Raw genomic sequence first — 26959 nt, forward strand, 5'->3', positions numbered from 1 at the left:
CACTTCTGCTGAGAGGCTGTTCCCCTTATCTACCACCCTCTCACTTTGAAATGTTTGAAAAGTATTTTTAAGTATGCGTATCACTTACTTGGTATCTGAGAACTCCAGGCTGATGACATTTAATACTTTGGGGCGGTCGGGGTTCATGAAATACTTGACAAAGTTCCGGAGCTTCATTTTGCTGTCTGCCTGTCTTGCCACATCGATAACGTCGATTATCTTGTCCCCACCTTGACAGAAGTTGAAGTAGGGAGGAAATTATTCCAGCCATACATAAGGAAATATTTATATGCGTGTCTATCCCCCCCATGAAAATTTAAAGGGCTGACAAGTTTGATGGCTGGAGCGTCCCTTTAATAAAAACATTAGATCTATGAATGTTTTCTGGGTGCTTTTTCTGCATCCCCCCCCCTCTATGAATCTGCAAACGAGGAGATTTTTTAATATTTCAACCCAGAAAAGGCTGACCGGCTTTAATCAGATATCAGCAACTCGAGAGCGTCCCCCCGGGGCACGGCGCGAGCTGTCAGGAACGGCTACCGGATCACCTTTTAGATGGCACGGAGAGCGCGGACCGAGCGCATTAACATGCACCCAGCTTCACCCAAGGGCTTTGAGCCATCTGGTGCCTTTGGCCGAGCCAGAAGTGTCGGCGCGCCGAATGATTGCTTTCAGAATGTCCCGGCAGAGGCGGTGACAGAATTCTAATCTAAACCTAATAAATGGCTGAAATTTACATGTGAAAGACGGCTAATCGAAAAGTCTGGCTTCCTAGCCGCGGCGCGTCTTTACGGAGACCGAAATTACTGTTCGGGCGGCAATGCCGATAATCCAGACTTTATAAAACCAAGAGGGAATTACCGACATAGCGCTCCACGTCCATCACGGAAAAGGTAGGCGGCGGCAGCCTGAGACCCAGATCTTCCAGCCTCGGCACCATGATGGGAAAGTTAAATCCGTGCTTTTCCAGGTACCTCTGCGTCAGCTGACTGCCGTTCATCTTCAGGATCACCTCGTCGGCGCTGGAAGCCGTACGGAAACAAGCATTACGAACCAACCCGGGGAGTCCGCTGTACGCGGTAATAAAACCGCCACCCCTCCCGCAGGCTGTACGCGGTAATAACCCGCCAAAACCCCCCCACCCCGTGCGGGCTGTACGCGGTAATAAAGCCACCCCCCCCCCGGCGGGCTGTACGCGGTAATAAACCAAACACCCCCCCCTCCCGCCGGCTGTACGCCGTAATAAACCCACCACTCCCCCCCCCCCCCGCGGGCTGTACGGGGCAATAATTCCCCCCCGGGCTGTACGCGGTAATAGCCCCCCACCTGGCGTCTCGGTAGCCGTTCTCTCACCTGGGAAAGGTCCGCGCTTGCAGCTGCTGTATAAAGGTTGTCGTCCCGGCTTGGATAGGTTTGGTGCCGTCATCCGGTTCGGTATAATCATGTCGATGCCAATTCCTTCTCTTCTTTACTGAAAGATCAGAAGCAGACATTTTAGTGCGGGTCGCGATAAAGAAACAATTATTACGGGGAGCCAAGAAATCTTTACAGTCGCCGTTCTGAAAAAAAATACATAAAAAAAAATATATATATACGAAATCCGCAAGCGTGCCGGAGACAACATCTTCGCCGATCTCTCGTGACATCACATTTTAAAAAACATTTCGTCTTCGCCGTGCCACAAAAACTCTGGGGTGTAATAAAGCTGGTGCCATCTTCCCCGGGCGGTGAGGCACCATCCACACCGACACCACCGCGGCTCTCTCCCGCCATATTGCTTTCTTGATGAAGAATAATGGAAATGGTGAAAAAGGGATTAGGCGGAGCGGTAATTTGAGAGGCCTGGAAGCGGGTACTTGGGTGTTTATAACACGGGGAATAAAACATTGGACGCCTCCAAGAACCGCGTTCTTGGGTCTTTGTATCTACCCTATGGGGTAACTTGGCACGCCAAAGGGGGCCGGCGGGTAACGAGTTCATAGTTTGGGCCGCTCGGCGATCTCAGATTCAGCAGATCCTCATGTTTTCAGATTTAGGAGGTTGGCGGATAAACCACAGTCTGGCCGGCGGTCGGACGCTCAAAAGAAATTGGAGAGCGACGCCAATCTCGATTGTTAGCCTCCAGAACATGCGCGGGTTTTATTTTTTTCTCCCCAAAAGCCGTCTTGGAACGCAGGTCTTCAAATTGGGAAAATGATTTGACATCTTTTTTGGTGGCATTTAACCTCTTCATTGCCTGAACTCCGTGGCATACATGTCACGGCTACCAACGCTGGAAACCAATCATGGTTTGAGAAGCTGCCGGGAGCCAGCAGAGCCTCGCGGGGAGTATTATTCCTGCTTCTACAACGCCATGCAGGACAGCACGGGAGCGTTCGCGCATGCAAAGCACGGATCAAGCATTGGATTAGGAAAACAAATTATATATCTATAATGTTCTAATTCCTCCCAATTTATAAAGGGTGCATTAAGCCACTAATAGCCCTGAGCCCCATTATACAGAGGGCTCCCCAAGTAACAGATACAACCACCGCGGGCAGCGCATGCTCAAAGGCAGACGGGACATTATTAGACTGGATCGCCGTACAGGTATCTAGTGATTAAAACATGAGCCCAATTAGCTTCCGCCATCCATATTTAAAGATCTACCCCTCCCCCGTTTTGATGGCTATTATTTATATAGCACCATCATATTCCACAGCGCTGTACAACATAAAAATAAACTACATTCTAGAGAGAAAAAAAGGCAAAACTAAGGTAGAAGCTAAATGTCCTCTTCATAAATAGATACAAGACAGATGAAAATAATAAAATAAAAAATACACTTCCGCTAGATGACGACGACAACAACAGTGCAACAAAGAAAATAATTAGAAAATAAAATATACAGAAAGAAAAGCGTTAAAGAAAAAGCAATGCGCGTGCAGCGAAGCCCACAAAGCACAGCACAGTCAAGCTTTGTAGAAGCAGGTGGCATTTTTTTGGCACAAAATTCAGTGATTTTATCCGTTACGGTCAAACACCTCGGTCCGCGGAGACGCCTGGAGAACGTACAGACCCGTCTGACAGACACTCACGCTCCTTCTCAATGTCCCTCTAACGTCTCCGCCACACAGTTCTACCTGGTAGCAGATAAAAGCTGTAGTTCTATCAACTGAAAAAAAGCCAGGCACGTACGGAGCCATTTTGTCTCCGGAAGCCACGCCCCCTCCGCCAGAGAGCAGCACATCGAGGCTTGGTGACAAAAACCGGCTCCACAAAGCCGATAACTCAAGTTATTTTTCTGGGCGATAATATTCTCTTTCCAATTTGATAACGAGAGACACCGGGGCCCCTCTAGGTGTACGGGATCTAGCTAACGGAGATGAATTTAATCTTCAAATTGAAGGCGTTTAAATGAAGCGGTTGTCTTGGGGGGGGGGGGCACTACGTTTTACAGCGAATGTCTCCATCGCACAGCTGAGTAACAGCAAGGCTTGAGGTTTATCCAGTCCGGTTCCCAGTAGGTGGCACTGGAGATTAAAGAGCATATTATACACCTAGGAGAAAGAATAGACAACGGTTAATGAGCTCTGCTCTCAGGTCTCTGCGTGATCCAGGACTTTCGTGTCAACCGAGAGACGTCAGGAACGCGGAGAAGTCATCAAAAGAGAAAGAATCAACCCGAAAGGAAGCTCCGGCAGCAGAAGCGGCACTTAGAGTATTATCAGAAACATCGCCGGGGACAAAACCTGCTAATATTGGTGACAACGATTTAAAGGGACACTTCGTGCTTTTATAAACATGAAGCAATATGCTGTAAAGTCTCACCTGCCCAATTATAACCCCCAGCGCTGAGCTGATGCTTTATGGCAAAGCTATTGAAGTCTCATCCCCCATAGACTATTATTATTCAGAGTCCAAGTGGGTGATTTAGACTGAGTCATTATATTGTTCCCCACAGGCAGTTTGATATGGAGTGGGGGTGTTTAGTAGATCGGGGATCAGATAACAGAGCGAGAATCATACAAACGGCTGATATGCAGCTGCCTGAAAACATATTATAGGGCTATAACTGGCTTAAAAAAAACAAACAAAAAACAAACAAACAAACAAAAAAACACTATTTTGGAAAACTTGTATTTAATCTGATATAAGGAATAAAATGGTGGGAGGCTCCCTTTAATATATTTTACAAGTTTTTATGAAAATGTCCCTTTAAATGCCAACTAAATAATTCCACTTAGAAAACTAACAGTGCAGGCACTTTTTAAGTTAAAACATTATATAGAAATAAATAAATACACACACACACATATATAAAAATTAGTTTTGTTTAGTGTATTTCAGGGTCCTGAAAACCTCAAACGCAGTATTTCTCCCGAGCAGCGACACTTTCATTAAAAAGGTCACAAGAGCCTTAAAAATGTTGAGAAAATAAAAGAAAGTTTAAATAAAAGCAGCATAAAGTATGTGGCTAGGAAATCAATTATCCGGCTACTATTGGGGGGGGGTGTTTTTTAGTGCAATACGTCGAGTATTTAGAAACCGTATATAAAAATACAGCAGCGTCTCGGTGCCGGCAGCGAGGCGCTCCGGGATAACAGCCAGATCGAGGCATTTAAACACGCCGGCGCCAACTGGTTAAATGGAGTAATTTAATACCCGGCAGAGCAGATCTCTGAACAAGAGACTTTTGAGTTAAAGCAGTTCACCGCAATAAGCACATTTGTGTCAAGGTAACGTTAAAGGTCAAGGATCGGAGCAATCAGGACGCCGGCGCTCTATTATGTTCCAGGCGGCAACACCAGAGCCTGCAAAACCAGTTATATTCTACTTTTCTTTTTCTTAAGAGCCGGGAAGGGGAATTTAGTTTGTAGTTCTTTTGAGATCCACAACTACCAAAGTGTCAATCCCCGGGTTACAAGAGGCCAATCACCACACTGAGCCGATGCTTTATGGCAATGCTATTGAAGTCCTGTCCTCCATAGACTTTTATTATTCTGAGTCCGGGAGGGTGATTAAGACCGAGTCGTTCTATTGCTCCCCACAGGCAGTATGATAAGGAGTCGGGGGGTTTAGTAGATCGGGGATCAGATAACAGAGCGAGAATCATACAAACGGCTGATATGCAGCTGCCTGAAAACATTTATATTATGGGGCAAAAACTCCAAGTGGTAAAAAAAAAAAAAAAAAAAAAAAAAAAAACACATTAGATGGAATGTTTTACTTTACTGAGAGGGTGGTATATAAGTGGAGCAGCCTCCCAGCAGAAGTGGTAGAGGGTAATACAGTGAGGGGATTAAACATGCATTGGGTAGACATACGGCTCCTGAATCTAAGACGAGACCAACGACTGATTAAGGTTTGAGTTTTTACATAAAGGGAGACCAGACGGGGCCGAATGGGGCCGATCTGCCGGCAGATTCTGTGTTTTACAAGCGTACAAGTTTTAAAGGCTCGTTTATTCTTAATGAATAAGATGTGGATTTTCATGCGATTTGATCCCCGCTGATACCCGATAACAGCTGCCGGGCCGTCTACCTCACACAGCTGTCCCGGCTTCTCAGAGACTCCTCGGCACCCTCAGCCGGGTAAATGGGGCGATGGGAAATATTACTGCCGTATTTGACAAACTACGCGTTGGGGGCTCAGAGTAAAAGCAGCGCTGAGAGGTCCCGATATTTATATTACGATAAAACGGTAACGGTCCGCGGGAATCGCATAATCTGACGAGTTTGGGACTAACATCCAATCGCTGGGATGGATAACTCAATTAAGGCTGGAGGCGGCGGCGCGCTGCAGATCTGCGCATGGTGATCTCATGTTCTAAACCTTATCCGTGTCCAGTAATAATGGATCCACCACATGCACCGCAATCAGTGGGACTGCAGCGGCGGTACGCATGGCTCATTGCTTGGCGGGGGAGGGGGGTTGGGAAGAGAGGTCACAAATACAATTTTTTTTTTTTTTCTTCCTAAAATCTATAAAATTGCTACAAATACGTGTCGCTTTTCCCACCCAAATATAGATTGGGAGAAAAAAAATTATAAAAAACAAAACTTAACACGAAAAATTAGAAACAAAACACAGACTTACAAAAAAATAAATAAACAAAAATATTAATGGACCCGAGACGTCTATTTAATAAAATCCTATCCTTTGGTAGTGAATCCGCGCTTGCTTTTTGTGATGTAATACTCCAGAGGGAGATTTTTTTTTTTTTTTTAAAACAAAAAACACAATTTGTTTTTAATTTTTTTTCCCATAGCAAATACCAAGGCGGCCGCTTCCTGCACAGGAAACGGATTATATATATAGTTTAACCGCGTTAACCGGAGTTACGGACGCGGAATCTGATTTTCCGGATCTATATATAGACTCGGCCGCTGGATGGGAAGACGCGAAAAAAAATCCATAAAAAAATAAAATAAATAAATGTAAAAAAAAATACACCATCTGGGACGGAGACGAAGGGGGGAGTCGGAAGGTTATAATCAAATCTACCGTTCTTTAGAATAAGAGCAAAATTCTGGGAATCTTCATTTTTGGCTTGAAACATTTTTGTGCGCATATAATAAAAGCCATAACGGATCCAGAAGCGGTGAAAATGCCACATATGAAACAAGCCTTTTATTTACTGGGCAAATAATGAACAAAATTTATATCAGGAAACCCCAAGAACCCCCCTGTCCCTGCGATGTGCAAATAAATTACACAAATTAACAAAAAATTAAGACGCTTTTATAAGTTTCTATGGCAACAGCTTATCAGAGCCTGGTTTTCTATCTCATGACAATTCAGTGATCCCGGCAAAAACCAAGAAAGGAAAACTCATTCTCGGGCATTACATTGAGCAGAGTTTCTTCTTAGATTTGGGAGGCTATCCCAGGCATGTTAAAATTCCTTCACCACTTAACTGAGTCACCTGTATTCAAGCAGGGATATCAGCCATAACATACTGGAAGCAAAAGCACCACCTGGGGGTCTTATATATGATCCCATTGGGGGGAGAATAGGAAGGGGTCAGATCCAGACTGTGTGACCCCGAGAATCTCCCTGGGTTCTCAGGTATGACTATATGGCACCCGTGACCAATAGAATCAATTCTTTTGCTGCAACAAACGCTTCTACGGAAACCATTGTTTCCCCCAACCTGTAGCAACCGCCATCATTAAACTTACACCTTCGTCTGCAAGCAGAAGGGATGCCCATAGGGGGCTTCGGCCCCCCTGAGCCTCGGCCAGCCAGACAGCCCTATCCAGGGCTTACTTCTAAGGAGTGAAGCCATTAGGCGCGGGAATCGGAAGCTTCCGGAAGGGATTACGCGTCTTTCATTAGAGGGGCCGCAGAAGACCTCCACCGGATCGATGGCCGTGTTATTCGGTCGTTACAAAGTATTCCCATCTCGGGGGCCGAGAGCGTAACCTTCTACGACAAATCAATTTCACTTTGAGAGAGGAGACAGGCTGTCTCTCCGCAAAAAGGTAGAGAGCGCGTGACAGCTCCCATTAGAGATTAGAACGGCCGGGGTTTTTTGGGGGTTTTTTGGGTTTTTTGACAGCCGATACATCTGTTATGATTCTAGTTTTTTATTCTTGGTGTCCCTGGGGGTATTTTATCTGCATGCGCCAGTTCCCGAAATCCTTTTAGCACGGAAGACGGCTTATAATTGGAAAAAGGCCGCTCCCCGGCGATCACGCCGGATTCCGCCCCGCGTTCTGTCCTTACATGCCTTTATCTGCCAGAAGGCATTTCATCTAAGAAGGGGAGGAAAAAAATACATAACAGGTCGTCACCGGCGGTTACAGACGAGAGACGCGTTACGTGAAACGCGCTCGCATTCCACGTCAGTGAATCCCGACCTGAACGTTTCACTTTCCACCAAACTTCAAGGTAATCCTCTCGGCTCGCGGACTTTGAACCTGAAACTTTCACTTTTATTTCCAAAGATCAACAAAAGGGCACCAGCTGCGGCGTGGGAGGGTTTCAGATATTCTTCCCTTTTAAATTTTAGCAAGTTCCAAGGGGAAAAAATAAATTTCTTTTTGAGCAAAGCCCCCCCCACCAGGACTGCATACAGTAATGCAGCCGCCCCCCCTCCCCCCAGACCTGAACCCGCCGTTGCTGTCCGTCACGTGATATTTTGGGTGACTTTCCCGACTCAAACACCACACTGAGCTGATGCTTTATGGCGATGCTAATGAAGTCCGTTCCCCGTAGACTTTCATTAAATCAGATAGTCCGACTGGTTGATTAAGACTGAGCCATTCTATTGTTCCCCACAGGCAGTATGATAAGGAGTCTGGGTGTTTAGTAGATTGGGGATCAGAGCAAGAACAGAGGGAACAGAGCAAGAACAAATATACAGCTGCCTGAAAACATTATGGACCAAAAACTATAACTAGGTAACAAAAACAAAAAAAGAAAACTGCGAATTCTATACGCTTAGACACATGACCGCAAAAATGAGAAAGCATTGGCCAAACGCAGTAAAAGAATAAACTATACATAGGCTGCTCTCTAAACAAAGGAAGCATTTATAGAGGGATGGAAAGCAAAGGTCGGCCCCGAATTACTTGCGTCAACCACACGATCCTAAGCAATTACAGCCACGAAGACTTACGCTGGGAGGGTCCGTGTAACACTTCACAGTTGGGGCAGTGATAAAGGTCGATGTCGGCCGCCTGGTGCTCCTCGACTCGCACGCAGCTGTAAAGAGATAAAAAAGATCATTAAACGAAGATGATCTAGGATACAATTCACCTCCCGCGATACAATGAAGAGTCCCGATCACATTTAACCCCTTCATGACAAAGGCTGATTCTATTTTTTGTACCCTTCGTGACAATGGCTGTTTTATCGTTTCTGCGGTGTTTGTGTTTAGCTGTAATTTTCTCTTAACCCATTTACTAAACCCACACAAGTTATATATTGTTTTTTTCAGGACAAGAAGGGCTTTCTTCAGACACCATAATTTTTATATATGATGTAATTTCCTATAATAAAAATAATAAAATATGACGAAAAATTGAAAAAAAAACACATTTTCTCACTTTTATTTGAAAAATCTTTTATTCATCATAAAAAAACTACTGAAAAAACCTGTTAAATAGATTCTACTATTTGTCCCGAGTTTAGAAATACCCAATGTTTTTATGTTTTTTTGCTTTCTTCTACACGTTATGGGGCAATAAGTACAGGTAGCGTTTTGCTAATTCAAAACCATTTTTCTCTGAATCTGGTAATTCTGTCTCCATGTGGTATTTGGGGCATCTTTGAAGCCAGCAAATTAAATTTACCCCACCAAACCATATATTTTTGAAAACTAGACACCCCAGGGTATTTTAGATGCTGATAGTTTAACCCTTTCCATGCACTAATCCTACCACCAACCCTTGTCAAAGTTTGTGATAGTAATTGTTTTTGCTGTTTTTTTCACATACTTTGTACTTCAGTTGTGAAATTACAGCTCCTGGTATGCTGTTGCTGTCACACAACACCCCGATATGTGTTCAGCAACATCTCCTGAGTACATTGATACCCCACATGCATGGGTTTGTCAGATTGTTTGGGGCCAAAAGGGCCACATTTGGAACATGCCTCCTCAGCCGTATACCGCTGCATGGTAACAATTGCAGCAAAAATAGTGGGGAAGGAAAGGGTTAATGGCTCTAATAAAAAAAAAATTAAAAAAACCTAAAAAAAAAAGTAAAAAAAAAAAAAGTAAAAAAAAATGTAAAAAAAAAAGAACCCCTATGCCACTATTCAAGATCACTGTTTATGCAGTGATCAATGGCAATGAAGGGGTTAATATCAAATGGGTGGCTCTTATAAGAGCCTTTGGATCAATATATATATATATATATATTTTATTGAAAATACCTGAAATAGCAGAAAACACACTGATCTGTCTCTCTCCCTCACTAGAAGCAAGTGAAGGAGGGAGGCAGATCCAATACTGATCAAAGGCAATGTTTAGAAAACATTGCCTTTGATTTAGGAAATCATGATCACTCTTATGAGTGATCTGACCACTAGGGGTGTTATTCACTGGATGTCCATGACATCCAGCAACACCCCCCCCGATGATGATAGCAGGCTCCGCCCCCCGGCTTGATGGGCGCCGCCATCTTGAAACACCGCGTGTGTTTTGAAGACGCCGGCACCGGGAAGGTAAGTTGAGCATTTAGGAAGCGATCGCGAGTCACTTCCTTTGCTAAACAGGTGTTGCAAAGATGCCTCGATAATGAGGCATCTTAGCAACACCAGCTAAGCAAAGGAAGCGACTCGCGATCGCTTCCTAAACCCGTTTTTCAGCGGCGGGTGCGGCCATGTTTGAAAGACGTGCAGTCTTTCAAACATGTTTTTTTATTTGCTCCTAGGAGCGATCGGGGGGGGGCGGGAATGTTTTTTTTGGTGTTGCTCAATGCCTCGATGTCGAGGCATTAGAGCAACACCGTTTGAGTGAAAAAATCGATCACGGATCGATTTTTTCACCCGTTTAAAGACGTGCCGGTCCTGGCACGTCAATTGTCATAATCGTCACGATTTTCGGTGACGTGCCCGGACCGGCAATTGTCATCAAGGGGTTAAAGGGACCGACGAGCTGTCCCATGCATTAAAGCGTATATTATTATTATTTATTGTTTTATATGGCGCCATCACGTTCCGTAGCGCTGCGTGTACATTTAAAGGGACCGCTCAGCTGTCACGTGTTTAGTGTATATTAAAGCCAGCGTGTACCTTTAAAGGGAGCACAATGCTGAAACGCATGCACATCACATCTGTTTATTTCATCGCCTAATCCATACGACAGATCGGCACGTAAACAAAATAATTCTACGCCTCGGCAACGGCAAAGCCGCAGATGTTAAATCACAGGGCGAGGGGATGACAGACAAACCGAGAATGTCACCCGAGGTCATCGCCTTAACGAAAATAAAAGGCAGCGAGTCACGCGGGATACACGGAGATCCCGGCTAAATGCCACCGCAGAGAGCGAGCGCGGAACAGCTGGACAGAAAACGCTGAGAGCGGCAGAAAAAGACCGTTTTTGGTGCTCGTCCAAACACCTGCTCTGGATGTTTTTAAGCACGAAAGGGGAGCAAAAAAAAAATAATAAAGATCAGAAACATTCTGTAAAAAAAAAAAATAAAAACCAAAATCTCACAATCCTTAACGTATCCTCAAAGGAACGGCTTCACAGAGCAACCTTGATGCAAATCAAAAGCACATTACAGTGTATATAAAAGGGGCAGTTTAAAGACACCGACAGCCCCAGGAAAGAAGAGCTTTATTCTTTATTCGCCCCCAGGCCGGAGCAAAATTGTTGGCAAAGGGCCTTTCCGACCCGGAACGAGCCATTCCAGGACAGACCGGCCCCTTGGAAACAATTTTGGACAGGCACCCCCCCCAGCAGCAGGACCGCAGCACGGTCATGTAATGCATTGTTACGTGCCCCCACGGTAACACTGATGCAGCACACTCACAGAGTGTAAGCGGGGAAAAGAGAACTGCGAGGGAGTATGTGTGTATGTATAAATGCTTGTGTGTAAGCATGCATGTGTATGTAAGTATGCGTAAGCGCGTGGGGGCCTATGTTTTAACACGTGTGTGTAAGTATGTGTGAGAGAGTGTATGTGTGTTAGCGAGAGTGCTAGGTTTGTGTAAATGCGAGTGTGCGTGCAGCTGCCCTACTCATTCATAGTCCGGCGATTCTTGCCACCGATTGGCTGCCCTAAGCAACCTTCACGCCCGGAGTTCCGAGATCCCGTCCTAATTACCGATACCGTAGGCGGCCGAACTAAACAGCGCGATGATGCCAGCAAACGATGCCTTCTCTACACGGAGGACTTTATGTAATCGGAGGGGGAGGCGACGCTCGAAGTATTTTGACAGCGATCAGAAGAAACCACAGCGGTCTGAAAAGCAGAAGCTGGTTTGTCGGTTAAACCGGGATTTTTTTTCATGCAGCAAAAAAAAAAAAAAAAGGTCAACTACAATTTCTATTAATCATAACTTCATGAAACACGAACATTATTACTGGAAACCGGGCCCTCCATATGCATGGAGGAATAAACTAATGGTATACGTCTCAAGTGTCCCTGTTTAGGGCTGCCAGTCCCTCTTTGGGTTCCAAATCCCTGATGCCCCTCTCTTCTCCCCCAATGCCCCTCTTTTCTAGGAGGTCAGAATGTTTGCTGGGTGTGAGGGGATCGCAGGGTTCTACGGCCCTAAAAGCCCCGATAATGTGTATAGAAACACTCGACAATGGAGCTGCAGCTTCTCCCGCAAAACAGTCCTTGGGCACCATAGGGGACCTCGCTCGGAGTGGGGTAGGACCCAATCGTAGCGCAGCAGCTACACTATGATTGGACCTTGACTTCAGGCCCCGCCCACGTGATCACTAGCCTGTTGCTGGCAAAGTGGATTATTGACCCTTCAAGGACCAAGAGACCAACAAACCAATTAGTTTCTCCATTAACACTCATCAGTCGGGGATACCTCCAAAGATACAATAAAACAAATATACTATGCAAGCTTTTTAAATCCTAAATGTATAAAATCAGAACCTGCTGACATTTTTTTTGCCTCCCCTTTTGTCCAGTAAGGGTTGCTGAAAAAGACAAAGGGCCCAGGCAGGGGGGAAAGGACTGTTTACTTTACGGGAGCCCTAATGGAGAGCTGGACAGAGAAAACGCTTTGATCTTAATTGCAGGAAACAGACGCTGCCAGGTAATTAGGACGATTCCCATTAAAAGAGGGCAAAGCAGGCGGCGTACTGTATCTGAACACTGTCCGGCCGGGAGTTCGCAGAACTATGGCTTTGGGGGGCTCACCGGCTAACGGGGGGCGGCGCAAAGAATGTCAGGCAAAGAAAATGTAGCAGATATAACGCAGTATTGTTTCCTCTTAAAAGGTTTAATCGCTTAAAAACACAACAGGCACTTTTACGGCGCGTTCTGTTTCCATAGCAACAACCCGCAACAAATTGAGCCGTTTCTGAGAAGCCGGGACAGCTGTGTAAGGTAGACGGCCCGGCAGCTGTCGCGCGGGTATCACGGGAGATCAAATCACATGAAAATCCACATCTTATTCACCAAGAGTAAACGAGACTTTAAAAAACGTGTACATTTGGAACCTGCCGGCAGATCGGCCCCATCCGGCCCCCCATCTACTCGCCCGTTTCTCCTGCTGTAAAGACTTAAACCTTAATCAGCCGTTGGTCTCGTCTTAGATTCAGGAGCCGTATGCCTATCCCATGCATGTTTAATACCCTCGCTGTATTACCCTCTACCACTATAGAATAACCACTAGATTATAATATACAATATATATTATATATCTCCCAAAATGATTGTAAACAGGTACTATATAGAAGACGGCGGGGGTGATGTAACGACGTCCCTCTTTCCCGCACACTTGGTAACACTAATCCCCTTTGAACATATAACACCCGGACGTTGTGTCAGGGCAGGTACAATAACAGCTTTCATAACCAGCACTGAACTAGTTCTATATCGAGGTGAAGAGCGACGTACTTATCGGGCTCACTGCGGGTGACAAGGCACTTCCACGCGCATGCTTAAAAAACCTCAAATAAAAATAAGAGAAAGTGTAGCATTTTATTTATTTAGCGAAACAATGTAACAATGTTGTGCATCATCTTATTCAACGGGATATGGAAGTTCTAAGACCAGTGATTATATATATATATATATATATATATATATTTTTTTTTTAAAGAACTAAAAAGAGAATTAAGAATTAAAAATCTTTTTTTTTTTTTTAAAGAATTAGAGAATATTTTTTTAATTTTTTTTTTTTTTTAAAGAGAAATAAAAAAAATAGATTGAATGTCCTCTTATTTCATGAAATAATTCTCTCAACCCAGCGCCTACAGTTCGAAGTAACACGAGCCGGCCCGGAGCACACATGTTTATGTAAGTGTGAAACGTAATTCAGATAAGCCCCGCACAGCTGGGAACTCTCTATTTTTTTCAGAATCACCACCTGGCAAAGAGCAAATGTATTTTCCACTTTACAATTTCCACTTTGTTCTTATCTCTCGTGCCGCTCCGGCAACTCTTCCGCGTTTAGCGCTTTCCCACCTAAACGCGGCGTCGGAAACGTCGTTCCCCGGTCCCGCCGAAGCCCCAAACCCTTCCCGGAAAGAATTCTTTTATTTCGTACAATTCCTTTTTTTTTTCCATTCATGGTTTTTGTGGCACGTTTGCAGGCGCTGATAGATTGTTGCCGTGGCAACGGAAGGGGCTTCTGTGTTGGGATTAAACCTTTATAGTAAATAATAAAACGACGTATCAGATCAGGTTCCTATCACACGCCGGGAGATATGTTCAAACACGGCCCCTGCGTGGAAAACAGCCGAGGGCTGGAGAAAAGGGGGCAAATCCGTAACGGGTTTAGCATAATGCCTTTGATGCACTTGCGGGGGGGGGGTACCATAAAAAAATGTAATGATTATATATATATATATATATATATATATATATATATATATATATATATATATATATATATACATACATACACACACACACTACATATAATAAATATATATACACACAGCTAGAGATGAATGATAAAAGTCCCTTGAAGGACGGGTGAGATGGGAAATAATTCAGCGCCTCCGTGGTGCCAAAGGATAAATGAAGTGGTAAATCTGGCACAATCTCCACTCGCAGACCAGCTTTGAAGTTTATCTCCTTCCATCATTACTCCGTACAACAAAAGAAAGTTAAAAAGAGGGTGACTCGTTTAAGCCGGGGTTACAGAAGCCGACGCCGGCTGGGAGAAGCCACAAACACCTCCGCTCTAACCCGCTAACCACGGGGGCCATACTGGGAAAAGACCATATCTCATTCTTCAGCATATGCTGTACCTTCTAGATTGTAAGCTCTTTTGATGCACTGTACAGTGCTGGGGAATATGGTGGAGCCATTATATAAATCAGTAAATAATAACGCATGTGACCCAGAGGTTGTCCCTAGTTGAAAGGTCCACTTAAACCCTATTTTTATGTTAAACACATACTGGAGTCTATTTTGCATTGACTCCAATTAATTTTATGGCATATAAATAAGTGGAGGCGATTTTTAGCTCGAAAATGGGGCTTTGGTGTCGTTTAGCTCCTCCCACCAGATGCTTTTATTGAAAGCAGGAAGCATTCCGCTGTATACTTCCTGCACATGCTCAGTAGAACGAACTGGGAGCATACCTTCCCGTGACATCCGTTACATGCGTGTTATACGAACACTGATGTTTTACTAATACACGTGTGATTTGCTGTCGCTGCTAAAGCCCTCCCCAGACAGGAGACCCCGTCATACCAAATCTTTGGAGTTCATGCATTTCTTGTCCTTCAAGGGTTAAATCAATCTTTTCTCTTGTATCGTAACCGAAAGCCAAGAAGATCAAAGCCAAGAACGGCCGCCATCCGCTGCACGTGAAACGTGTACATAGTTACGGAATATGACGGAAGGTTTTTGGGTTTTTTTTAAGCCCCTGGCAATGACCTTTAGTAATTATTCATGCTCAGCGCACGCTCTCAGTATGCCAGGATATCAGATCCCCGCGCATGGTTTAGGAAGGAGGGGCAGGTTCGGCTTTTTGCCTGAAAGCACTGGCTTTAAATAAAACTAAGGGATTTTTTTTATTATTATTTATTTTTTTAAAGCTCACGTAAGCCAAGCATTCTATTCAACCATAAGAAAAGTGCAATCACCCGAAAGAAGCAGCAAGAGTCTTATAAAACACACTTGGATCTTCAACGGGGTCCAAAAGGGGAGCCCAAAGCTACCGTGTTTACAATTCCATAGCTTCCAACAGTCTCGATTTTGACAGAAGAGTCCTGGCAGTTGGACTTACGTCCTATTAAATGTTTTAGCGTACATTGTAGAAAGTGCACAGCCCCCGCCGGAATAGCGGAGGAGGCCATATGTTAGTGGGGGGTAAAATGGCAAGGGGGACCTCACAAAAATTTAAAGGGACCACTCAGCCATCATACGCATTAAAGGGGATAGGACGGCTGGCCTGTCCCTATAAATTCCTTTGTTTTCCCCCCAAAGTTCACCAAAGACTATGTCACCGACACTAAAAATGACCCAAATACCCCATGACGGAGCTTCTCTGTGTGAGATCTCCTTGGAAGGACGCAGGTGGGTCAATGTTTGGGATCTGCGCTAATTAAGAGGCCAAGCGGGACGATACTGACACGTAGCCGTCAGTTAACAGCCCCAGAGCGGAGGCCGAGACCCCAGTAAAAAGTGTTAAACAAACCGGCCGGCATTAGCGAATATCACGTTTCAAGAACACCCGCCTCGACCCGGAGGGGCAATTCCTGACTGCTACTAGTTTTCATTTAAATGAAACTAAATTGGTCAATCAAACCTTTGTTTTTGGTTGGTAGTGAATGTCGTCATTTTGGAAATTTAAATTTAAATGTTAACTTGTGTTGAAGCCAAGGCAGGCAGAACTAGCATTTCCAGTTCCTGCTGTTTCTATACACATTGTCGGGGCTTTTAGGGCTGTAGAACCCTGCGATCCCCTCATACCCAGCAAACATTCTGACCTCCTAGAAAAGAGGGGCATCAAGGATTTGGGAGAGGGACTGGACAAACCAAACAGGGACACTTGGAGGATACCGGAGTGAAACAAAACCAAAAAGCCCCATCAGAAACTTGGTCTCCGCAGGAAAGATGCCGCGGGGCTCCAGGGCTCGGTTCTCGGCAATCAATGTTGGGTTTCGTTAATCAGTAACTCTAATGAAAGGCAGAAATAACTAAACAAATACACAGAATCGGCAATTCACTCCCCAAAGCCAATCCCCTCCTTCAGATCCCACATCGCGGTATTCTTATGAAGTCATCTAAAACTGTAAATGGGGGGGAAAAAGGCAGAACGCAGCAAAATGTAAACACAATCTTACTTTTGTTTTTATTAAGTGTTTAACCATCTAGTTATAGGTCAGAGAGAAGAATCAGATCTGCCGACTCTGAAAGGATTTAGTAGACATGGGCCATATCTTAGCCAGCTTGTTAACTCTTTTGCGATCAGTATTTGTTCCGGGGATATTTCATTGCCATGTGACCCGAGTGTAGACATTGAAAGGATGAAGCAAAAAGTAAAACTGCTTTTCAAACATTTGCGCTCTTTTGTTTTGTCCACCTTTAAGATAAGACGGTGAGAACACGAACGAGTTTAGAACCGGAAGGAAGTTATATTATATGGATGGAATGGTCTATGGGGGAACGGACTTCATTAGCATCGCCATAAAGCATCAGCTCAGTGTGGTGTTTGAGCCGGGAAAGTGACCCAAAATATCACATGACCGACAGCAACGGCGGCTCCAGGTCTGCAGATAAAGGGAGATTATTGGGACAAAATGAGACAAAAACCAGGCTTTTGTCAACAACCGACATTACTGTATACAGGGACGGGGGGGGTATATCACTATATACAGCGCCAGGGGAGGGGTTATATTACTGTATATAGCGCTGTATAAAGTCCTTCCCCTTTAACAAAGTTCTGGCTTTCTTATCCCTTTAGTCACTCGGATCGGAAAAAGATGAAAATAAATCCCCCAAACCGTTGAATTTCCGCCTCTCCGTTTCAGCGACACGTTTGAGCGTCATTCACCCACCCGAGGAACGAAGAGAACAGAACAAGCAGTGTTTCTGGAACAGTCTGTGAGAACAGCACATAAATACAGCTTGTTAACGGAGAACAAGACAACCCCAAAGAGACAACGCGTCCTTTGAAGTGCTTTGTTCCGCCACGCAGAACGTCTCGTCACGACATTCATTCTGTCTCACCCCTTTTAGCGGGGAACGTTTAGATGATGCAAGACCGGATCTGAATATTACATCACATCTTGGAAGAGTGAGGCGGCACATACCAACCAGAAGCAAAGTCAGGGGGTAGGGAGGTTATTAACCCTGTAAAAGTAGTGTTGTGACATCATCGTGTTCTGCCATCAAACCCTAGATTTTGCGCAGATGCAGTGAATTTTTTGGGGCAGCGCAGCCAGGAGTGGAAACAGCCAGACCACAAGAAACTATTTTTGGCCATGTCCCAGCAAATGTATCGCTGCAAGGAGACCCCCGAGGCGTAGAAAACATTCCCACGGATTTCAATGGGAGCAGTTTTCGGACACTGATTGAATCTGCCAATCAGCAGCGCGAAACGCCATGCCGCGGAAGGGGGCGTTCTGCTACAGCTCTGGGGCTGCAGCTTCTCCCTAAGATAAATACTTACTGGTAAGTTAAATAATGCATATGAAAGTACTTATAGAAAGTACTTCCATGTGCATTCATCGTTCAAGTGGCTGACCTCACGTGTCCCTTTAAATATTTACAAAACAGTCATGTTAAATACGAACAGGGTAGGAAACAAAACGTATCATAGCATCGGAAACCCAGAATCAGGTTGCTAACCTAGAACCGACACGTATGATGGTGATGGATGATGGGGATTTTAGTCCTGCAGCAATCAAGAGGGTTAAAAAGCTGGTGCAGGCTAAGAGTTTCTAGACACGTCTAGTCGTTCACCAGCCATGAATGAGACCAAGGAGCCAGCCGAGTCCTCTTAGGGCGCGTGAATGTTTATAATGCGCACGCAGCGGGCAGGTGTTAGATTCCAGCGTGCGACACACTCTGATAACCTGTTCTGCCGCGGGCGGCCAGGGGAAGGCGGCTCAGAGGTTTTGAAAGCTAAAATGTTTCTTAAAAAAAAAAATATATATATATTTCTTCCCTGCGGTGCATTTAAGGTTTTTGCAGCCTAAAAGTTCATCTAAAACCCAAGAGTTAAAGGGACTCACGTTATCCGGCCTCAAAATAAAAGAAATAAAAAAATGTAAAAAAAATCCCACTAGAATCATGAATTTTGGTGCATCTTATAACGCAGAATATACTAGACTTGCGCACACGGACCAAAAATCGGGGGGCTAGGTTGTCATTGCCGCACGAGCGGAGGCTGCGCCCAGTTGCCGAAATACTCGATAGAGGTCAGACTAACAGAGCCGGAGAGCCAGGAGAAGAAATGGAGCTCCGGAGAAGACGAGACGCGGAGCAGGTGGAGAGACGTTGAGAGAGAGAATGAGAAATGAGAAAATCTGGTCATTTTCTTTGTTTCGCTGGGGGTCTCCACTTTCATACAAACGAACAAATCTACCAAAATTTGTTACAATTAGTCTAGAATATACTGTAACGTTGTTGCGGGATAAAGAACAAGGTGCAAAGATCTTAAGGTCTGTCGGAGATTTGTATCGTAAAGTGAAAAAGATACAAAAAATGTGTTTTCGAATCACACAGCTGTGTTCCCTCACACACACGAGGGGTCTACAATATATCGCAAAATAGTTAAAAATTATATATATAATAATAAAGGTGTTTCAATAATAAAAATCATAGTGCTGCACGGAAATTCACAGAAGAAAAAGAGAAGGGGGGGGCTCTTATAAAATGGGGTAGAACAGCGCAAAGAAGAAAACGAGTCTCATTTATAGCCCCAAGCGAGGGCTTCTGGAAAATACTGAGATCAGAAGCATCTACCGAGAGGGGCCTGTGTGCCGTCTCTTTTGGATTGCAATGCAGATCAGTCACGCAAACAAAAGGACTGTCACAATCCATCTCCGCACTCTTTGTTCAATGTATGGATGGAGATCGGACCTAGAAATTAATTATCCTCTCGTCTCCCCATGAGATGCTTCCTCCATGGGAGTGATATATGCTGCAGCGCGCAGGCAGGCAGGCAGGCAGGCAGGGGGTGCATCCCAACACCTGATAGTTTGGCAAATATTTGGCACCCAGAGGGCAAAAAAAAAAAAAAAAGCAGAACCCAACCTGGCAGGGCTCAGACGCTTCGTATCAGATGGTGGAACATGCTCTGTTGGTTTCCAAAGTACGCGATGTTCTGTTCCCTATTCACAGCGGGCTGCAGACCTTATGTTCAGATCCACTTCTAGACAATGTTTGCAGCGGAGGCTGAATTATCCACCAAAACACATCTTATGGGCTCATCGGCACCCGCAGCGCAGCCAGAACTTTAATGTTCATAAATAATAACTTATTATACCCTTAAAGGGACATTATAGCTACCGTATGACCTGTGCTGCATGATAGCTAAGTGGTCCCTTTAAATTTCCATGGCGCCCCCCCCCTAACAAATGCATGGGGGGGGTCTCCAAAATCCACCCATATGCATTTGTCATGCATGACACGTGTTCTGCAAACATGTCCAGCTATGTGATGTAGCTACCATCAGTGATCTCCAGCGCTGGCTCGGAGACCCAACAAGAATGCTTCCCTGCAACCGATTGGCTGCTTCGAGCAGCCAATCAGCATCACACTACACCAGATCATGTAGGAGGTGTTCTGCTGCATCTCTGGAGCTGCGGCTTCTCCTGAAACCAAGCCCTTAATATTTCCCCCACAGGTTTTAAGAATATATATTTCAATACGCATTGTTTCTGGACCGCAGTGTCCCTTTAACAGTCACATGACAACAGAAGGTACTGATGGGTTGTTGCCATAGAAACGAGAAAGGCTCTCAAATGTTAGTGTTTTTAACCCAATAAAAAACCTAAAACAAAATAGCTTAGCATGCTAAGGAGTATAATGTTTTATCCAAGCGGGACAGCACCTTCAACAAAGCCGCCTTCATTGCCCCATCTCTTCTGAAAAGCCAGATTACCCCAAAATACTGTACACAGATTAGAGCAGGCGAGGGTCCGCCATACAACGCCTTGACGACCGTTGCCGCTGTGATAAATGGCTCGTTTGCATTAACCAAGCATCTGTCAAAGGCGACCCGGAAAGAAGGTTATATTCCGAGTGTAAATAGCAAAGTACACTGCCGGTGACCTTGGTGACGCGCAGAAAAAAATGAGAGCGTTCGCCTTTGCATAGGGAAAAAAAAAACAAAAATAAAAAAAACACGAGCACAAAGCGTGTTTCTACAACAACAGGCACGACATCCAGGTTTCAGAGCCCCAGGAGAATACGTTATCTGAACCCGACGAACACCAAAGCAGAGGCCGAGACGCAGCATAAAACGGCACGAGGATCAGATCTTGAGCGGATACATCGACCTGCCGCGCTCCTCGGGGGGGGACTATTTGACTTTTACAAAAACACATGTATACGTTAAAAAGGAACGCGCCAAGCACTCATTTTTATACGGACGTTGAGGCATTTAAACTGTGACCACACCCCTTATCCCAGGCCACACCCCTTCAAAGTGCACAGCGGGCCGCCAGTCCATACACCCCAGGCCTGTCCCTCCGGTGCTGCTGGATACGGCTAGACGGAGGCTGTGCGAGCCCCGAAAACGTAAAGTCCATAGGTGGCCGCCGGCCTTAAAGTGCCGGTGCCGCCTCGTTGTTCCCGGTCCGGCCGTGCCCCATCCTGCCTCCAACCAATCCCTTCTTAGTTCATAAATAATGAGTAGTAGTACATGCAGCCTTGGCTGGGGGGGTGAAATAGGTTTGGCCAAGCAAAAAGGGGTGTGGCCAGAGCCCCCCCCAAAAAAATAAACAAAAACTATTTTTAACCCGCCCACCTGTAGCGTTCCAGTAAGCAACGATATTCCGTATTAACACTGTTACCAGGGCCCCGGGGGCCACGGATACCAAATTTCGGTTCTCTAGGGCAAAAGTCACACCCGGGTTCCAAAGATAACAATTTATTTGTCTTAATTACATGTTAGAGAATTCCTTCGGCAGAACGAAGGCCCGGAACATTCCTTGGTCTATAACGGGTGTCAACATCTGCCCCAGAGGGTTACGATCCAACAGGAGCATTTGGCTTCCCCTAATTAACTTGTAATTAGCTCATTAACACCACGTATCGCAGAGAAAAAGCGCAGCGTTGCCTTCTTGACGGTATTTCAGCAGAACGATTACCGTACGGCTCAAAGCCAACCCCACGGACACCGCGGAACGCCACGTATTCTGCGATACAAAGATTAAAAACTTTCAAAAAAAAAAAATCTCGGAAACCCGGCGGCTCGATTAGCGGGTAATCGTTAGTTTAGCTGTTAGGAGTTGTTTTGAAACGCTTTGCGCACTCGAAGCACGAAGCCAATCAGTACAAATGAAACATTTGCTTAAGCGTCGGGATAAACAGAAAGCGAAGCGTAATGAAGAGGGAAATAAATAAAACGAGATAGAGATCGGGGGGAGGAAAAAAAAAAAGGAAAACGAGAACGGCAAGTGAAAAATTCTGCTCCCGCGCTAAATATTTACACAGCCATTGATTCTGAGTGCAGGCGATCAATGCGCACGCGCATACACACACACGCACGCAAACACAACCCCACACAAACACGCTCGCACTGCAAATGAGGTTTCATTAGCAGCCCCCCCCAAAATTGCTTCTTAGAATGCAAGGGGAGGGCAAAAAAAAATTGAAAACAACTGGATGACCCGCTTCTCTGCTGGGGTAAAAACATTAACCCTTGATTGCGTTAGTTATATATTAGCGGGGGAAGCACACCATGACGGACGATATATATCATCCAAAAGCGTGACCTCATCACCTGAAATCCGACAGGCGGCCAACAAGCCCTCGTAACCCCTGAACGAGCATGGCCAAATATGAAGGTACTGGGGAGCGCTGACATTGTTTCCCATAAATCTCGGGGGAACCATTGCATTTCGCATTCTGCATTTCCTGCCATATCTGACAGAAGCATCCTGCACAGGAAGTATGGAATCCGATGGAAAATAGCTTCCCCCCAACAAACTTTTTAACCCCTTCGCATGCAGCATAACGTTCTATACGGCCATGATCTCAATCCACGTTAAATCCAACTGAAGGCTGTAAATCCTCCCTATTCACTTAATACAGACCACGGTACAACGCCCCGGAATACGGCAGCGCTATATTAAATAAATAATATTATTATACATGAAGCTAGTAGGTTATTTTTTTTTTACTTTCTGATACAAATGTGCGAGGAGGCTACAATGTTTGCAAAAACACATACAACGCGTGAACGGAAAGAGACAAAAAGAAGAAAAATCTAAATAATTAATGGAAAATGGGAAACAAAGAATGCATATAATATGTAACTGTCTTACGCATGGAATAATAATAAAAAAAAACCGATAGAAATGATCTAGGCGTAAAAACAACATTACGTAACCGCACACACCCTATAGGAACATTTGCAGGGTAATGTAAAGCAAAGGAAGTGGAAGGGGAGGAAAAATAAACGAAATAAATAATAAAATAAATAAAATCACGTGTGATGCGACCGGTCGGCGATTGCCGCTAGTGAACGGTAGGGGCATCTATCCCAAGCTTCAGCCTTTGCTGGGTTTTTTTTTTTTGTTAAACGGGGAGGATTTAAATGTCCTCGCAACCCGTGCTGTCAATCACCAGCACTTCTTACAATCACAGCCACCGCCGCCGCCGCTGCCTCCTCCTCCTCCCGGCGTCTGAGCAAATACCCCCGGCCCTGATGCTTGAAAACAAAGCTGGTTACCAAACAAGGGAGAAGCCACAGACGAAAAAAAAAAAAATATATAAAAAAAAAAAACTCACAACCGGCTTCTGTGCGGGAAAAAAAAACACAAGAAAAAAAAAAACAGTATTTTTGGGGAGCGGGGAATAAACGATCGGGAAGCAGAAAGAGCCGGCGGACGGCTATGGGGAAAATGCTGCCTTTGTTTGGGTTATGCCTGAAAAGCACAATCGTCCTGAACGGGGCCGGTTAAATATCAAACGCGCTTTAGGGGCAGCCGATTGGAGAAACCGGCAAATGCCGAGTATAGGTTCTTAACCAAAAATATATATATTTTTTTTGCCTGCCCAGTTAGAAAGAGTAAAATAAGGGGGGGGGGGTCAACACACAGAGTGGCTGAAGTTACCAATGTGCCGTAGAGCGCTGCGTTGCCAAATCACCTGGCAGGTAAGAGGTTAAATTATTTTTTTTAAAAAGTTTACAAAATGGGAAAAAATAAAATAAAAATTGCACTTTTAAAAGGAATTTGGTAGATACAAAAGCAAGGATTGTGGGTATTTGGTTAAAGGCAGAAGGGCAACTGTCAACAATATGAAATGAGGTGACAGCGGCCACTGAAAAAAAAAAAGTTTGAAAAACAACCATTTTTACAAAGATCCGAAAACAACCAAAAGACCTGAAAGTGTTTATAGGGAGCGGAGACACAAACAGCCCTTATCTCTGCGTCTGGTTCTCAGAAAGCCCCTGCCTCGGGTAATTATCCCAACAAAGTTTTGTATACACTGCCCCCCCTGGGGCCAAACACTTGGGGCAATTGGTAAGGTGCGCGGGGGCTTCGTAAAAAAAGACCGGTTCTCAGGATAGGACCGCATGCGTCACACGGCACTCGGGGCAAAGCAATAACAGAGATTGGGGGTAGTATGAGCTGGGATACCCCCCCCAGCCAGGAACAGGGACCATGCGTGCCCCCTAGTCATTCCTCCCTGCAGACCTATTGCGGTGACAGGCTTAAGGGGGCACAGAAGCACCTTGGACACAGGACTGTCGGGGGGCCTTGTACACCCCATATGTCATTAGGGGTGATTGATCCCTTAAGTGTCAGAAGCGGGGTGACCCCACAGAGTATCTCCCGAGGAGACCTTTCGTGTTTCTATGTTAAAATAATGGGGGTATCAATTGCTGGCAGTACTCTCAACATGTCAAACATAGGGGGCACCATCGCCACCCCAATTATAAGTTGGGGACACCACTAGCACCACTTGTGATTGTTTTGGGGGGCATTCAGGACCCCAAATGTCACTCATGTGAGAGTCCCCAAATACTGTCCTTATACTGGGGTACACTGCAGCATTGTATATATAAGGGGGCTTTTCACCCCAACTTTTTTTTATTGTTGTGGGTATAGGACACCCCGTCACGAAAGCCTGTCAATAGTTTGAAGGGAGCCCCAAATGCCATAAGTTTAGGGCAGAGGGTCTCTTGCACCACTATGCCTGTCACTATTTGAGAGACCTCACATGCCTAGGAAACCCCCAAAACCCCATTCTATACCACAGACAGTGAAGCACCAATGACCCCTGTCACCTACTCCTGGCCCCTCAGTCATGTCCCCATTGTCCCTTGAAGGGCAGGTGCCTGGGTACACCAACCCCTGGTGCTGCCACTCAGGGCCCTGACTTCCCCTCATTACCTCAGAGCACCTTATTGTTATTATCCACCCCCCCTTCCCATTCCTTGCCCCGGCACCTACACTACAACCCAGCACCACCAATACCCCCATGTGGCCCCTAGGGGCCCCTTACCTGCTGTGGAACCAGTCCTTGCAGATGTCGCATTCGATCATAAACCGGCTCACGTCGTAGGGCTGCCGGCAGACACAGTAGACGGGAGCCGTTCCGGCCATCTTTAAAAGCCACTCTCCAGCCCAGACATCACACACAGCCTCACAGCAGGGGGAGGGGGACACTACACATGCGCGGCCGCGCGGCTGGTGAGGGGAACAGAGCGCATGCGTAGCCGGCCCACGGCCCCGCCCTCGCCGCGGCTCAGCACACGCTCTTTCCTAGCTTTTGGCTCCTCATTGGATACAGGACGGCTGAGGGGGAGGGTCCTCCGGAACCTGACGGCAACAGCCGAGGTAACAACAACTAACTCGGTTTGAAGCCCACGAAACTTTCCGGAAAGTGCCGAGTGCCCAAACTAACCAATTTAACCCTTGTGGGTCAAGAAATAAGTGGCACAGTAGAAAAGACCGCTGATACTACCTCCTACAATAGAAAGAAAAACGATAATAAATAAATATATTTATTAAATCAGTCCTAGACCTCATCTTAATGTCAGGATATCCATGTACCCGGTCTCTACCACTTCGGCTGGATGGCTGTTCCACTTATCTACCACCCACTCAGTAAAGTGAAAAAAAAGGTTGATTATTTCTTAGTTTTGCATAATGTTTTCAATCACGTCCCCAATAATAATGTAAATGTCCAGCGTTAAACCCGTCATACATTCCAATATTACAATTACCCAAAGAGGGGGCAAATTTGTTTTAGGGGGTGTGGTTAGAGGTGCGTCTGGGGCACTTAGAAGAAGAATTAATTTTATTTAATTTTTAAAGCTATTTTTTTAAAAAAAAAAAAAGTTCTCACCCTCCGGTGCACTTAATATCCACACGCATATTAAATACAGCCAGAGATCCAAAACAGGGATTGTCCCTGGGAATTAGGAAAGTTGGCAGCTATACAAGTGTTAAACAATAGTTTTTTCAGTTCACACGGACAGCTGCTTGCGTAACCGTTAGCGATTATATGTTTGGAGGACATTAAAGTCTCGCTTTCACAAACCTTACCCTATTATCTCATCAGCCTCCGTTCAGGTAAGAGAATCGGGGGACAGATGAGGGTGGTAGATAAGTGGAACAGCCTCCCAGCAGAAGTGGTAGAGGGTAATACAGTGAGGGTATTAAACACGCATGGGACAGACATGCGGCCGGGTGAAGTTGTTACATAAGGACTGTTGCGTCACGGAGTATATTATAGAATTGCTCAAGTTTTTATTGCGTTGTGTCTTTACGGAAAGTTTCCTTTCTAAAGTTTAATTCCGTCTACTTTGTAGATTTTAATAATTTGTTTTTAATTAACAAAGTTTCCCTTTACAGCTTTACCTGCCAAGTGTCCCTGTTCAGTCTGGCAAGTCCCTCTTCCAACTCGCAGGCCCTCTCTCCTCCCCCTAATACCCCTCTCTCTCCTCCCCTGATGCCCCTCTCTCCTCCCCTGATGCCCCTCTTTTCTAGGAGGTCGGAATGTTTGCTGGGTATGAGGGGATCGCAGGGTTCTACAGCCCTAAAAGCCCCGATAATGTGTATAGAAACAGCAGGAAACGGCTTTATAAATTAAACGGGGTAAATAAACCCCATTATTCTTCTACTAAATGCCCCCCACTCAGTCACACACTGCGCACAGGAATGCATTATAATCATATTATAAAT

General features: G+C 45.2%; 1 protein-coding gene and 1 long non-coding RNA gene across 2 annotated transcripts in view; both read right to left on the bottom strand.

Annotated features, from left to right (window-relative positions):
- The window catches only part of KDM7A (lysine demethylase 7A), a 36827-nt gene extending 11414 nt beyond the window's left edge, over positions 1-25413 (bottom strand). The window contains exons 1-5 of the mRNA XM_053465285.1: positions 25275-25413; positions 8606-8691; positions 1354-1471; positions 862-1022; positions 89-230 (exon numbers count right to left, since the gene is read on the bottom strand). Coding sequence (XP_053321260.1) covers positions 89-230; positions 862-1022; positions 1354-1471; positions 8606-8691; positions 25275-25375 — 608 coding nt within the window. The 5' untranslated portion in view covers positions 25376-25413. The remainder of the gene's footprint in view (positions 1-88; positions 231-861; positions 1023-1353; positions 1472-8605; positions 8692-25274) is intronic.
- On the bottom strand, positions 9298-9704 carry LOC128492673 (uncharacterized). Its single transcript, XR_008354119.1, has 2 exons — positions 9503-9704; positions 9298-9408 (listed from the first exon to the last, which is right to left on the bottom strand). It is a non-coding gene; the product is annotated as an uncharacterized LOC128492673 (long non-coding RNA).
- Positions 25414-26959: the final 1546 nt, after the last annotated feature.

This window comes from Spea bombifrons, chromosome 4 (genome assembly GCF_027358695.1).
Source record: "Spea bombifrons isolate aSpeBom1 chromosome 4, aSpeBom1.2.pri, whole genome shotgun sequence".
NCBI lineage: Eukaryota > Metazoa > Chordata > Amphibia > Anura > Pelobatidae > Spea > Spea bombifrons.